The following is a 15,583-nucleotide window of genomic DNA, read 5'->3' on the forward strand; positions in this document are numbered from 1 at the left end:
AGTAAGGCAAGACCTGTTTATTACCGCCAACCAGGCGATGTACTGTACATGTGAGGAAGTGATAATTGAGCTGCAAGTCTCCTCTCGACATTTTTATCAATCAAACATTTGCTTCAGTACTGTAGCTAGCGAGGGTCGCCTTGTTCCTGCCAGGTCTCCACTGCTACTGCTAACTTGTTGCGTACGAGTACAATCCCCGCTCTCTGGCCGCCTGACCTTTGCCAGATTCTTCCTCATGTTGCTTTCTCATTCTTCTTACCGAATATCTTCCGGGTTGTTTCATGCTCGCGTTCGAAGTGGAGCGAGACGAGCTTCGGTCTCGCAATCCGGCCGTTGTTTAGTGGCTCCCGTTCTGGTCCGGCTCCTGGAACAGGTGGAGACTGAAAGACAAGGGAAGGGAGAATGAGCGAGACAGAGGAAAGGAGAAGGAACAAAGAAGGAGGATGGAGACAGAGTGACACCTTTTTCTTTTTTGTTTTTATTTTTTGAATCGCCCCCCCCCTTCATTTTTGGGTTTGAGTTCCTTTGTTCTCGACAATTTCCTTTTATCTTTACCTGATTGACTGCGTGGTTCTAGCATCAAGCTTGGTTTAGGAGTTCAGAGAATAAGAAGGTCTTCGTACTCAGTACAGGTCCTACAGGACAGTCTGATGCAGTGTGGTGTGCATGGTCCGCCTGGTGGTCCTGACTTGTTTTGCTTTCGGGTCACTAGGTGGATGACTAAACCCAGTAACCCACACCAGCCTCGGTCTAAGGACTAGCGAGGGACGCTAACCCGCTACTAACTGAATTAACTGGACTAACTGGACTAACTGGACTAACTGAACTAAACTGGAGTCTAGCCGGTACCTTTTCCTTCCAAGTTCTCCTTCTCCAGTTGCTTCGGCCGCGAGAGGCTTGAAAACTCGGCGTCCGTTCTGCATTTATCTTTCTCCGCAAAACCCTGTCTGACCTGGACTCTCTACCGCTTGACCTCCCTCTAAGCCTTCTTGGGCTAGGAGACATACAAGAAGTCTTAGAGGTTGGAAATCATTGCCCCCCCCCCTCTCCGACTACCTCCTCCTCTCCTGGAATAGATACCATGGCACCCACCACACCGTCATCCAGTACGAAGTACCGAGGAGTCTGGAGTACCGCCAAACTACTAGCTCCCCCCTCCCCCTTGATCGTTACTCGTCAACTCCTCTGTGACAGGAATCAAACTGTCTGAGTCTGACAATGACGCACAAGCAGCTACAGAACGAAGATAACATCATGAGAGACAAGATGAAAATGATGATGATGCTGGCAGCCTCGGTGTCTTCTTCCGCCCTGCCCGCCTGGTACGGTGGAGACTGGGCGGAAATGCACTTCCTGACTTTTAGAGCACACACACACACACACCAACAATACGAACGCCCGTCGAGAAAAAAAAAAAAAAAGCCCGGTACACTTTCTGACCGGTACCTGAGATGACAGTCTGGTAAGGTTATCGCTTCAACCAGTATTTTTGCTGGATCGTACCCAAGATGCGATGACCCGATGGACGGTTTGTCGCCCCGTCTCCACCTCGAGGTTTTTTTTCTCCAGAGCCTCGGTGTTTTCTTTTCATGACAAGACGACAATCTAATTTTCTGTCGGTCTTATACGATTTGACATTTATTAGATTTCATTGCGTATTGCTCACGCTGAAGAGGAGATGGGAGGGGGGATCTCGATCCGCTTAAACTCCCTTTAATGCAGTCAAATCCCCCTCTCCATTCTCCGTGATAGTAACCCCTGTCTAATGTTCCCCTGGCTAGCTCCTCAGGTCGCTCGCTCGTTACCCCCTCTCGCTGTTTCTCACGTGTCAATTGTTTCACACCACCGGACTGTTGGTGCCATGGTGGCTAAGGTGGGTGGGGATATCGCCAAGTGGCTCCCTAACCTAATGACCCCCGACCCCCCTCCTGTGTCTCGATGAGTCGATCCATGCCCGGTGTCCGGCGGGTTATGGAGCAGCCAACGCCCGACTAGTGCCGTCGGCAGCACTTCCACATGGTGCGTACCGCCGATTGCCATCTTTCCTGTCCCAAGGGGGAAGACGGCACACTGTGACTGGATGAGCCAGGTCGATAACCAGGGTCTATTCGACCCTTTCCTACTGCGGTTGGCTGACGACCAGGATGACCGGTGGATTCGGAACTAGGAAGGACCTGTCCCAGACTCTGAATGACCCGCACGATGCGATGCAGAGGTTGCGGGCGCCGGTTCCATGTCGGAAATTTTACAATCAATGAGGAGCGCGGGACATGAATGGCGTAGGAACGGTTGACGATTGTTCCTCCCGCCTCATTCATACCCTGCGTGAGCTCTGGGGCGCTGCGCTCTCCCGTTGGACCTGAAGAGCCACGCTCTTCCATGATCCTCTGCATCATTCGTCCGCAGGGCTGTCAGTCCCTCTTCCGCATATCACGCCTGTAGGCAACGTCCCCGGCTTGACCTCTCACGTTGCCACTTTACAGTGCCCGTCGAATTCGGCACTCTACATGGATACTTTTTACACTCTGGGCATTTCCCATCTACCAATTCTATTCTCATAGTCACCACCTCCTACCACGTATTGCCTTCATTGATATCGAATTCCTGCTCCTCACTTGTAAGCCGAAATCCCAGTCAACTCTTGTCTTGCGGTGTGCCAGTTAACGGCTATTGGTGCCTCGGAGCGTGGTCATCTCAGGCTCCTTCGTTGGTCAGGACCGTGTCTGATGACGACGTTCTCCAGCAAGTGTTCCAACTACGGTTACAGCTGCTGCTGTCATTCCTGTGGTTGCTGACTAGTCGACCACCCCCGAAAATACTACGACGACAACAGCAGCAGCCAGACTGAATTCAATCCTCCTCCTATCCATTGTGGTAGCATCCCCCGGCTCTCCCCAGCCCGTTTTGGATTCCCACTTCCACCCTCGTTCCCACCTTCATTGTCACTCCGGTCCTGGTCCTGGATGGCTCAGTAGGCGCTACGCCTCCGGAGGTTTAGTTGACAATCGTAGGATGGCCTGGGATCTCCGTGTACCGAACCTTCAAGCTGTGGCCCGTTCCATTTAATTTCCTGTTTTCTTACGCTCGTTCCTGTCGGTCTTAGTTTCATTTCCCTCATTCTTTTGAGTTTGTTCTCCGCGTTAGCAGCTGGCATCTACCTATCGTTTGCTATAACACCCTGTACGAGGACCTGAAGATTATTCGTCCCTTGCCCCCCTCCCCTCTTCCCCCTCCTCTCTCTTGTCCTTCTGGTCTCTCGTTCGTCCTCTCAGCCTCCCCTCACTCGTTCGTGGGAGGAGCTTGCCCGTCGTGTGCGCTGCTGCATTACTAGCACGGTTTTGTGCTTGCGGTGGCCAACCTGAAAGTGGATCTCTCGCACTGGCCGGAGGTGATCAGGGCCTGCATTTAACGTCCTCCGTTATTTCCACTGCCCGAGATCGTGCATTCGTTACCCGCTTGGGCTAGGCACCGTTTAATCTCTTCTATAACCTTCCTACCCACTGTCCGGTAACAATCCACCCCCTCTCCGGTTGAATCCTGGACCCAGCAAAGGGATCGACCTTTCATTTCTTGCCGTTCGTCAGTGGTCCTAGCGGAGGCCGAGAATCTCCTTTATCGCCCCGGAGTGTAAGTCAAGGGGGAGATCATTACTAGGGTAGCGCTGTCGTTCATTTGCTGTCGCTTGCCCGCCGTCAAACGTCCACGCTGCTGTGTCGACTACTTGCTGCGTCTCACACGCACAGAACTTGCCATTTACTCCTCTTTTCTTTCGTGTCTTCGACCCGTCCTCGGAGATCCGGTGCATCTTCAGCAAGCGCCCCGGCAGCTCGTGCAGACCCACTCTGTCATCCCTGGTCTGGCATCTGGGTTGCAAGTTAGAGTCTATATCTGCGTTCGCAGCTGCAGTACGCCTGACCTCTTCCACCTTCAGCATACAGCTGTTCTTTCTACTATCTGTGCATGGTATACCGGTCCACATCCTCTGTTACCATGTCAATCAGCGGGCCCTGTGTTTGGTTGTCCTCATTATCACCACCTTCTACTTCACATCTTCCCGGCATCACCAACCATTGGTCGACAGCTCCTTGGAATAGCAGCGAGCAAGTCGCACTCAAGCCGAGGGTTATCCCGTCTAAATTGCCCGGGCCGTGGGAGAGAGAAGGCGAGCCCACAAAGACGCCTTCGGCCGACATGCAGCCCGCTGTGATTAAGGCTGAGAATGCCTTTCCAGCGATTGCTGCCGCCGGCTCATCTAGCCCAGTCAGGCTCATTGGGGCCACAAATCCCCATAATAACTTAGTGAACCACAACACAGAGACGGAGACGGAGTCATTGGTTCAGATGGGACAGGAAAAAATCAACCAAAGCGAACCTCATCATCCACATGCTGAAGGAGCCGACGTTTCGCAGAATGCGAAAGAGACAACACCTGAGTTCAAACTTGAAGAAGCGCATGACAAGGAGAAAGGAGATGGAGATGCCGCAATGGTTTCATCAGATGAAGGAGCTGCGTCGTCCGAAAATGGCGACAAGAAACAGTCACCCGATAAACACGACAAGAAGAAGATGAAGAGATTCCGGTGCGCAAATCATAGACACTGACCGTTTTCGTCGGGTTGCTAATAAGATACGGCAGACTGACTCATAATCAAACCCGCTTCTTGATGAGTGAATTCACCCGTCAGGCACACCCTGATGCTGCTCACCGAGAACGGCTGTCCAAAGAGATTCCTGGCTTGACGCCACGGCAAGTTCAAGTTTGGTTCCAGAACAGGTATACGCTGCCACACCTGAGTTTCCTTATCATGCAGCTGTGAGGCTGACACTTTCCATGCAGACGGGCGAAGCTTAAGCGACTCACAAGCAACGACCGGGAGCGAATTCTGAAATCCAGAGCATTGCCAGATGACTTCGATACAACCCAAGTGTTACGGACGCCATTTGATCACAGAACAACCTCAGAGGCACCTGTTGCGTCTCCCCAATCTACATTCACATATAGCAATGATACTAACGATTGAAGATGCTACTTACCGATGGGATTCCTCGGAATGATGACGATTATGTGATCTCGCCGCTCAGCTCAGCCTCGACGACAAATGGATTCCCTTCAGCTGGACCGGATCGACACTTCAATGATTATACACATACAGCCGCCATGGCGAATCGGGGCGCTCATACACCTCTTACCGACATGAACCGACATAACCGCGGCGCGATCCCGTTCCCAAGATCCAGCAGCTTTTCTGAGGCTTCGTTTCACAATGGACTTCACTACCCTGGGCGATATTCAAGGCCTGGGCTCGAGCCGTTGGTTCATCCGAGTATGGCATACAGTCGTCGCCCCGTGGAATATGGTCTCAATAGGTCTGCGAATGGTATGGTTGTAGGGTATGATCAACAGCGTGCCATCGAGGGCTCTGTATCCCCGACTGGACAGCCGGACCAACAATCACACTATAACGTCGATGGGCATAGTAAGTTCCTGCGAACCACACCCAGACACCATCGGGCATTTGAGATTAATGAGGATGGCGATAGACCAGCAGGCGCACACCTACCAGTCACCATTAGCCATGCCAGCACCCAAGGCCTTTGGCGGCATTGACATGAATGCACATATGCAACAACATGGGCGGCAGATACCCGCCATGCAATCCATCCCGGTCTCGGAGGCGCCTGACTACCGCCCCTATTCATATGACCACCACCCATACCACATGAATACCGCCATGCCATATAGCCAAGCCAACGCCTCCAGCATGAGCCTTCCTGCCTCCTTTCCGTCGGAACCCAGTAGTGTTTCCCAAGGACCGGTGGTCAGCACTGCAGAAGACCGAATCAACAATCCGCCGCAATTGATCGATCCTTTGAGGGCCAAATTTGGCAACCAGACCTTCGAATATGCCAACTACCTCTGACACAATTCCCGATGGCTTGCTCAGAAATCTCCTTTCCATCCTTTTCTCACCATACACCGCCCTTTAATCTGCCCGGTTCTGCATACCTATTTAATCGTTGCCTTCAACAGCTCCTCCCATTACCTCTGGCGTGCACTGCACATATTGGCACTTCGTTCGTCTGCCGGGATATATACATATTGTCTTGATCTTAATCATCGTCTTGGCTTGCTTCTGTTTTGGTTTCGTCACAAAAAGATTTGAAAGGAAAAAGGGGGTTATCATCACTGCATTCCGGATTCCGTTCCTCAGGGCTGGGACCGGACGTATCATGGCGTCAAAACTGCTTTACCTGCTTTTATTCTCGAGGGCCTTCCGTTCAGCCCTGTTACTCTTTTTATTGTTTCATTTTAGCATGCGTCGTGTCTTTCTTTTGGGCTTGGGTGGCTTCCGGTTTTATATGTATACAACACTTAAATTCTAGTCTAATTATCTGGATTGCCATCAATGCTTGCCTACTATTTACACAATTGCGCACTCCGCACTCCATAACATTGAGCTGAGTCGGCCGGCAGATTCTACGAGCACTATATGTATTGAGTACGTCATGCGCCAGTGGGCTGACATTGATGTGGAGCCGTTGCATACTTCCGAGTACTGTGTACTTAGTAAGTAATGCTGCAGCCATGCAGCAGGTGGCAGTGGCAGTTACAGAAGGCCTGATTCGTTTGTCCAATGGCAGCTTTAGGAATGAACAGGGCCATGGCCAGGTTCAAGGTACATTATCACCATCCAATGAAAAGAGATGTAAAAGCAATCAGTTCTACAGGTCACCAAGTGGCAAATCCTACCAGCTTGCGAGTATTACAAACCCAAGCATGGTATGTTGTTGGAATGATTCTGTGTCTGTGGTCGACGATCGAATCAAAAATCGACAAATGCAACTGCAGTCACGGGACTGCACGGAGGCTCTTGTAAGCCAACCAATCAGCTGCCGCTGATTGCCAATCATAAAATCTACCAAGTTGAACGACGTTGAATATAAAAACTATTGATCCCCTGCAATGAATTATCCAACCATCATCAACCAAGAGCCTCAAATACTCAAGCTACCAATCTCTCACTCAACGGTCACTTCGTCCCTAAACACTGCAGTCGCATCTTCGTGCATCAAACATCAAAGCAATCCAACCGACACCTACCCGTGACGTCATTGGTATCTACCACTCTCACTCGCAAACCGATCTTTTGTCTTCTCGACTCTTCAACTTCCACCACCACAGTCAAAATGGTTAACCCTGCTTCCACCTGCTGCAAGACCTCCGGCGACGGTAGCTGCGTCTGCGCCGCCCAGGCCAAGTGCTCCTGCGGCAAGGAGAACGCCCTCCACTGCACCTGCAACAAGGCCTCGTCCGAGAACGCTGTCTCCGGCCCTCGCTGCTCTTGCAGTATGTTCTGCTCCGGACAGTCCGTATCTTTTTTTTTTCTGAAACTAACCCACAATCTCAGGAGCCCGCCCTGCCGGCCAGTGCACCTGTGAGCGTGCTCCCAGCGAGAACACCCCCGTTTCGGGCGATGCCTGCCCCTGCGGCCAGAGATCCTCCAGTAAGTCCAGAACCAACTAGCAGCGACGTCCAAACATCAGCTAACATGGGGACTGTTTCAGCTTCTTGCACCTGTGAAAAGGCCGCTGCTGTGGACGCTGCCGCTGAGAGCAACGAGATTGACTTCACCACCCGCGCTTGAACTTTAGATCTTCTGATGGGGTTGATCCTTTCACGTTTTGCCTTTTTTTTTTTTTTTTCATTCGGTGGGCCTTCTTTTTATCACAGCATGGCACGGTTTGGGGATCTGGAGTTTCATTCTGGAGTTTGATCGGGCGGTTTCTTCTTTTTTATTATGAGGGGTGGTGGTGGTAGCATGGGGTACTTTTCTCATGGATGAGGTTGTATTACAAGACAATGATATTAATGGGCTAGAGCCCTATGAAACATTACTTTGTGTGGTGCATTTTTGTTCTGCAGTGTGCAGCGTTGCGTAGAGCTTGGTTCGCTACATGCTGGATCTCAATTGACCCTTGGCTGGTAGGGGAATCATCCGTCGCAGGGTCTGTCTAGTCGACTAAGGAGGATGAGAAGAGCAACTGAGTAGAGTATGTCAGAATGATCCACACGGACCATAATACGGACACACATGCCGCGGGGGGCTGCGGTCTGGGTGTGAAAATCTCCCTTGTTCCCGCCAAGATGCAGACCCTGGGATCCGATAAGGTTGCATCCGAAAATCACTAGTCACAACGGTTCGTGCATCAAGTAGATAGGTACGACGGACAGTACAGTGCCTTCCTGTAGGAACCGGGAGGGGTGGGGTGGGGATTCTTCTTGTATGGTGATACAGCAGAGTCAAATCTGGATGTCTCATAGGCTATGCTGAGTTTAGATTTTAGATTAAACTAATGTGCCAGGTGAGATGAGGCGGCGCCATTACTGTTTCTACAAGCATTGGCTAACTTCACCAGGACCAATCTTAAGGAAGAAATGACGATAAGCAGGCCGAATGCAGGAAATTAAGTCCGATCCCTGCATGCACCGCCACAGCGCATCAACATTCCTCCAGGTTTCCGCAGCCGGATTGGCCGCGGAAGTGGCTGAGGCCCGGCTGGGTTTCCCTCCTGACGAGGAGAGGGTCTCTCTCATTGCTGCGGTACTTGCTGTTGCTGTTGCTGCAGCAAGATCCCCGATTGACAACTTCACCTTTTTCCCCCTCCTCTCTCTCTTCTACCATTCCTTTCAAACCAGCGAGAGCCTTTTTCATTCGATCGTGTCTCCAATTGCTACGACGATCTACTGTTTTCACTTGCCTCCCGACCATTCCATTCCTTCGGCCAGTTTGCGACTCGACTGTCAAACCCCCTGGTGCGCATCAGATTACACTCCCCCCCCCTCTCCTCTCCTCTAGATCTCCGCTCGCTCTCCACACCGGCATTCCACGCCATGTTCCATGCACTCCGAAGATACTGAGCGGAGAAACACAAATCAAACCGACGAACCTCCCCGCATTGTTCCATCACGCAGCGACAACTGCATGCAACGGACGGACGCAGTGAATCCGCCCACCCCGTTCGACCCGAGTCCGAGAGAGACCGACCGACGGAGCGACTGGCCTCAATCTATCTTCTTCTTTCAGCCAAGCTAGCATCTTTAACTGACCTTCGCACCTCTAATCCACACCCATCGCTCCTTCTAATCACTTATTTTCTAATATTCCTCGCCCCGTGCTCCGTCGCCCAACATGTCGTCCATGCGGGGTTTGGTCCAGTTCATCGCCGACCTGCGTAACGCACGAGCGCGCGAGCTGGAAGAGAAGCGGGTGAACAAAGAGCTGGCCAACATCCGCCAGAAGTTCAAGGGCGGCAGCTTGAACGGGTACCAGAAGAAGAAATACGTCTGCAAGCTGCTCTACGTCTACATCCAGGGCTACGACGTCGACTTCGGTCACCTGGAGGCCGTCAACCTCATCTCCTCCACCAAATACTCCGAGAAGCAGATCGGGTATCTGGCGGTGACTTTGTTCTTGCACGAGCAGCACGAACTCCTTCACCTGGTGGTCAACAGTATTCGGAAGGATCTGCTGGACCACAACGAGCTAAATAACTGTCTGGCGCTCCATGCGGTGGCTAACGTCGGTGGGCGGGAGATGGGCGAGGCGCTCTCGACGGATGTGCACCGGTTGCTGATTTCGCCGTAAGTTGATTGCCTGGTGGTCTCAGGGGAGGGGAATCTTGATGGTGTTAGAATGGGTTGCTGATTCTCGTGACTAGGACCTCCAAAGCCTTCGTGAAGAAGAAGGCCGCCCTTACCCTTCTCCGATTGTATCGCAAGTACCCGGGCATTGTACAGGCCGAGTGGGCGGAACGCATAATCTCCATTATGGACGATCCCGACATGGGCGTCACTCTGTCGGTCACATCGCTGGTCATGGCACTGGCCCAGGACAAGCCGGAGGAATACGCAGGGTGTTATGTTAAGGCTGCTTTCAGACTGAAAAGGATTGTGGTCGACAATGATATTGCGCCCGACTACCTCTACTACCGTGTGCCATGTCCGTGGATCCAAGTGAAGCTGCTGCGCTTGCTGCAGTACTACCCTCCCTCAGGTTTGTGATCATACCAACGATCCGCTGCGTGGTCCCTTCATGCTAACCGAACGCCAGGCGACACCCATGTCCGCGAGATCATTCGAGAGTCTCTGCAGCAGATCATGAATTCCGCTATGGATGCGCCCAAGAACGTTCAGCAGAATAACGCCCAGAATGCGGTTCTCTTCGAAGCTATCAACCTTCTTATCCACCTGGACACCGAGCACAGTCTGATGCTACAGATCTCTGCTCGGCTAGGAAAGTACATCCAATCTCGCGAGACAAACGTACGCTATCTAGGATTGGAAGCATTGACGCACTTCGCTGCTCGGGCGGAGACCCTCGATCCCATCAAGAAGCACCAGAGCATCATTCTTGGCTCCTTGCGAGATCGCGACATCAGTGTTCGGCGGAAGGGTTTGGATCTAGTATACAGTATGTGCGACACGACCAATGCTGGCCCAATCGTGAACGAGCTGCTACGCTATCTTCAAACTGCCGACTATGCGATCCGAGAGGAAATGGTCTTGAAGGTGGCCATTCTCACGGAGAAATACGCTACGGATGCCCAGTGGTACATCGACATGACACTCAAGCTGCTGTCGTTGGCTGGTGACCACGTCAACGAGGAAGTATGGCAGCGCGTAATTCAGATCGTGACCAACAACGAAGAACTCCAGGCTTACGCGGCACACAACCTCCTTGGCTATCTGAAGACCGACTGCCATGAGAGCTTGGTGAAGATCGGCTGTTATGTTTTGGGTGAATTCGGCCACCTGATTGCTGACAGTCAGGGCTCGAGCCCGATTGAGCAATTTTTGGCACTGCAGGCGAAGATGATCACCAGCACTGACAACACGCGGGCCATGATCCTGTCATCATTCATCAAGTTTGTCAACCTCTTCCCCGAAATCAAACCCCAACTTCTGCACATCTTCCGCCTGTACAGCCATTCTCCGGACTCCGAATTACAGCAGCGTGCCTTTGAATATCTGTCGCTGGCGACGCTTCCCACGGATGATCTGCTCCGGACAGTCTGCGATGAGATGCCCCCCTTCTCCGAGCGAGCCTCGATCCTGCTCTCCCGTCTCCACCAGAAAACGGCGGGCGCGACGGAGAAGAAGACATGGGTGGTGGGCGGCAAGGATGCCAATGCGGACCAGAAGGAGATGCTGATGGCGCAGAACACGGGACTGAAGCGCAGTTTCACCACGATTGTCAACGGCACAAAGACGGGGACGAACGGATCAGCTGCCGGGCCCAGTGCGTCTGGCGACTTGGCCGGGCTGGATCTCAGCGCCCCTGCTGCTCCTAACATGGCCAGCGCCGCCCATCTGACGCCCGACTGGGATGTCGGCTACAACAAACTCTACTTCAACGACGAAGGCGTGCTCTTTGAGGATGCGCAGATCCAGGTCGGCCTGCGATCGGAATATCGGGGTCACATGGGCGTGGTGAAGATCTACCTTTCCAACAAGTCCTCGTACCCGGTCGGGTCACTCACGACCACGCTGGACAACCGCGCTGCCCCGAATCTGAAGCTTGACACGAAAAGTCTGCCCGAGCCGTCTGTGCCGGCGGCCGGGCAAACGCAGCAAACGCTGCTGGTGGAATCGCACGGGCCATTCACGGATGCGCCCACGATTCGCATCTCGTACCTTGCTGGCGCACTCCAGGCCTACACGCTGCAGCTGCCGATCCTGATGCATCGGTTCATGGAGCCATCGGCGCTGTCTGCCGAAGACTTCTTCAAACGGTGGCGGCAGATTGGCGGGGGGCCGCTGGAGGCGCAGAATACCTTTGCGGTGGCGGCACGGGCCAAGGATGTCAGCGAAGCGTTCACCCGGCGGGTGGTGGAAGGATTTGGCTGGAAGATCCTGGACAACGTCGATCCCAATGGGAAGAACATTGTGGGTTGCGCGGTCTATCAGTTTGTCAACGGGAAGACGGGCTGTCTTCTGCGACTGGAGCCCAACTACGAGCGGAAGGTAAGATTCGCTTTACTGAAGTTGATTGACGACCGACTGACCAATTACAGATGTACCGAGTCACTATCCGCGCCACGCAAGAAGCGGTGCCGCAAGCACTGGCCAAGCAGATGGAGCAACGGCTGTCGCAAGGAGTATTGTAGGGAGGGAGAGAGCGTCGGAAGTTTAATGGTCTTCCTCATCCAAAACTAATTTACTTATTCCCCTTACTTCTTATTCGTTGCCCTCGCTCACTCCGAGGGGGGAGGGCACATGGCCGCAGGCACCTGTGTAATTACTTGTTCGACTTTTTGACCCCCGGCCGTATATACCTTTTTTTATTTTTTTTGCATGGGGGCAGTAATCTTCGTTTCTGATGTTAGCGGATGGGTAATGTGGGCAAGTGTACGCGCGTTGCTGTGGTGGTCTGTGTAAATCGCATGGTGGAGTTGGTTGGGTATGACGCTGGTGCCTATTTTGTTTTCTTGATGTGTGTGCCCTGCATGTAAATCGTAGGTGTTGAGCCTGTCCACGGCTAGGGAGGCCTGATCAGAGCGAGACGCCTTCCAAGCTCTATCTTCAGGATAATCCGATATGATGTCGACAGCGATGATGTTATCTGATCGATGATGCAGTCTGGCAGTGTCAAGGTAAGGCTGTTCTGGGGCTACAGACGAGGGGGAAAGAAAAGACAAAAGAGGGGTTATGGTTCGTGAAGGGATCCTCCAATCAGGTCAGCAAGAGGGTCGATCGACCCGACCATCATCAGCTGAGTCAGCCACAGGCCTTTCCCCCCTCAGGCCGATCATCATGGGTTAGAGCAGACTAAGCCCGCTCGGGTCCAAGCTCACACGTGATACCGGGAGATCGGCTCCGGCAGATTCCCGATCAGGACGTGGCGGTCCCCACCGGGTTCCAAAGGAGAAGTGCAGATGGCCGCTTTCGTCATGCCCGATCACCCGTTCATCGTCGTCATCCATGCATTATTCGCCCCAAGAGGCAAAAAAATGCATGGATGATGATGATGATGAGTATACGGTCTCAATGGATGATGTGATGTGGTTTGCGGTTACTTTGGTCTCGGGAACAGCCAAGAAGGCCCTTTTCCCCCGGAAAATCAGCTGATGTCATGACGTGAGGACGTGAGGACGTGAGAGACGAGACCTTTTGGCGACTGCGATCCAGAACGTTGAGTTGGTTTCTCTTAGCTGGAGTTGGAGTTAAGTGAGTGAGTGGTGAAAAGAGAGTCAACCAGTCAGTCAGTCCGTCCGTCCATCTTCTCTCCTTCGCTCTTCCGATCGCACTAGAAGCCAAACCATTCGGGCTTCGATGTCCGTCCGGGGCCCATTCCCAACTTGTCACGGTGTCCACCCTCTCTAAGTCTAGCGAACAAATAGTCTACCTGTCTAAGACTCGAAGTAATTAATTAATATTGTTCCCACCGGCTAGGCCTCCCCATTTATTTCCTAATCTTCGTTAATTTCGTTTGGGTTTTTCTCCAGTCGAGCTCCGGTTCAATTTCATTTCCACAGGCAACTATTCCCGATGGTCGACTGCAGAACGATTCAAAGAGTCAAAGGCCGTTCCGTTCGGCTGTTGCGAATGCCCACCTAATCAAAATTAATCAATCAATAGTCTACTAGGCTCTACTTCCCTCGTGGCTGTCACGAGAAGAAGCTAGAGAAACGTCCCGTCGAACTACTGTTTGACAATTGGGGGGGGCTTTTAATCAAAATCCCATATGGCATGCACGCATAGACCAGGGGGTAGCAATTTACTATCAAGGGTCGGCTCTCATCTCTTGAGTAGGGGTTTGCGAGTCTACCACTTAGTACATAGTCCGTCCAGTCCCTCTCCTCCGTGCTGTCAATGTAACTCCGTAGAGACCGGAGACCGGAACCGCGTCGTAATGAGGAAAAGTAGGAGTCGGGATAATTTAATGATCTGCCCCGGGGGGGAAGAACCACCTCTAGTTACCCCCTGATGCATAATTCGCTTCATTTTGTTACTCACCCCCCCCCCCTTGCCCCCCTGGCTCGGTCCGACACCGGATATTTTATGCTGATTCCCACTTGCAGGAATGTGCAATTGGGTTGACGTCCATGATGGGGTTTTAATTGATGTTGATGTGCACTTCTTCCGCTTCACAACGGCGGGCGCTCTTTCTATTGAAATAATACTTCATTGTACTGTACATAACTGTGCTACCCCTGATCCGATTGTCTTTCTTCACTCCCCATCGATTAGAAAGAATCGAAGATCCAGACGGTCCAGACACCGAGCCAAGACTCGGGGTGGCATTTGCGGCTTTTGTCGCCTACTTTTGACCTGATAGTTTGGTTACTGTTAAGTGTACTTACTGTACCTGGACTGTCCCGAGGGAGAGAAAAAGGAGTTCCAATGGTTTTCCCTTTTCCCCCCTTCCCAAAAGAGTCGATTACATACTCTTCCCCCGGATGATGCGACCTGACCATGACCTTTTTGGCTTCTTTGGGGCTTTCTTTTTGGTCTTTGATTTTTTTTTCTTCTTATTGCTTTACCTTCCGTCGTATGCCGGATGTCCAGATGTACCTCGTGGGTGTGTGGCTGTTGGCATAATGACTGCTGCTGCTGCTGCTGCTCCTGCTGAAGGGAATTAAACGCCGTAACTCCACCGCAGCGCTTCGGGCCTGACGTCAAAAGCAAATCAATCCATGTACTGCTGCAGAACAGCTGAGCAGTCAACCGACGACGACGACGATGATGATGTTGATGACCCATGATATAATGCTGAGGATTACCATTGCCCCCTCCACACTTCCGTCCCCCCATGTCATGATCCATTGGGGGACGTGCATCATTGCGAATCGCCGACCGACTTGACTCGAGATCTAATTTTACTCCATAATAATCCTCTCTTTTCCCTCTCTCCCCCTCCCCCTTCTGGCTAGAACTCCTTTCTCTGCCTCTTTAGACAAAACGGTTAACTTAACAATATAATATACCGAACCTCCCCCCCTCTCACTCCCCCCCCCCCCCCCCCCCCCCCCCCCCCCCCCCCCCCCCCCCCCCCTCTTCCCTCGTGGTCTTATCTTCTATCTCAATCTTCACCTTCAACTCGTCCTGGTGACTGGTGGAAGTATAGATCCTTGATATACTTCCTCTTGCTGGGTGTTACTCCAACACTACGCCACTATCACTACTTCCACTCAACACCTCGTCAACCACCAACACGAATCTCACGGCCGTCTATCCGAGAGCGACGCTCCTACACCACCGAACACGGGAAAAGATTCAAAGAACAGACCCCCCTGCTGGGAAAAAAAAAACTTTGATTCCGACAAATTGGACGGGATATCCACTTCCGCCTCCACCTGCAAACTGTCACTTTGTCTGACTTGCCCTTCCGAGAAACGCCCGGAAGGCCGCGGGACGAACGAAGAAACGCCCAGTGCGACCTTTTTTCTCCCCCCTCAGGGCTGTCCACACCGACTGCCTGACTCGATTACTCATTCTTCACCCTCAGTTTGGGCACTTACCGGAGAACGTCTCGGCTTTTATTCTTGGGTCTCTTTCGATTGACATATTTAACCTTGGTGT

The 15,583-nt window shown here is 52.3% G+C and overlaps 4 protein-coding genes across 4 annotated transcripts; 3 read left to right on the forward strand and 1 right to left on the reverse strand.

The window, feature by feature from the left end:
- Positions 1-3,990: 3,990 nt before the first annotated feature.
- Positions 3,991-5,921, forward strand: BO86DRAFT_418147 (homeobox domain-containing protein; the record flags this gene model as incomplete). The annotated part of the gene is made up of 5 exons (XM_025675066.1): positions 3,991-4,580; positions 4,637-4,774; positions 4,838-4,970; positions 5,024-5,477; positions 5,542-5,921. The coding sequence occupies 5 exons, from the start codon at positions 3,991-3,993 to the stop codon at positions 5,919-5,921; spliced, it is 1,695 nt and encodes a 564-aa protein (XP_025528807.1).
- Positions 5,922-6,967: 1,046 nt separating this feature from the next.
- On the forward strand, positions 6,968-7,724 carry BO86DRAFT_447497 (putative copper resistance protein Crd2). Its single transcript, XM_025676591.1, has 3 exons — positions 6,968-7,348; positions 7,410-7,505; positions 7,567-7,724. Exons 1-3 carry the CDS (start codon positions 7,189-7,191, stop codon positions 7,644-7,646), a joined length of 336 nt encoding a protein of 111 aa, XP_025528808.1. The 5' UTR covers positions 6,968-7,188; the 3' UTR covers positions 7,647-7,724.
- Positions 7,725-9,099: 1,375 nt separating this feature from the next.
- BO86DRAFT_64018 (AP-2 complex subunit alpha) lies at positions 9,100-12,494 on the forward strand. The gene is made up of 4 exons (XM_025677530.1): positions 9,100-9,643; positions 9,721-10,055; positions 10,113-12,025; positions 12,076-12,494. Exons 1-4 carry the CDS (start codon positions 9,192-9,194, stop codon positions 12,166-12,168), a joined length of 2,793 nt encoding a protein of 930 aa, XP_025528809.1. The 5' UTR covers positions 9,100-9,191; the 3' UTR covers positions 12,169-12,494.
- A 1,608-nt stretch (positions 12,495-14,102) lies between these two features.
- Positions 14,103-15,044, reverse strand: BO86DRAFT_64041 (uncharacterized protein). Its single transcript, XM_025677531.1, has one exon. It carries the CDS (start codon positions 14,825-14,827, stop codon positions 14,351-14,353), a length of 477 nt encoding a protein of 158 aa, XP_025528810.1. The 5' UTR covers positions 14,828-15,044; the 3' UTR covers positions 14,103-14,350.
- Positions 15,045-15,583: the final 539 nt, after the last annotated feature.

The sequence above is a fragment of the Aspergillus japonicus genome, assembly GCF_003184785.1.
Source record: "Aspergillus japonicus CBS 114.51 unplaced genomic scaffold BO86scaffold_17, whole genome shotgun sequence".
Lineage (NCBI taxonomy): Eukaryota > Fungi > Ascomycota > Eurotiomycetes > Eurotiales > Aspergillaceae > Aspergillus > Aspergillus japonicus.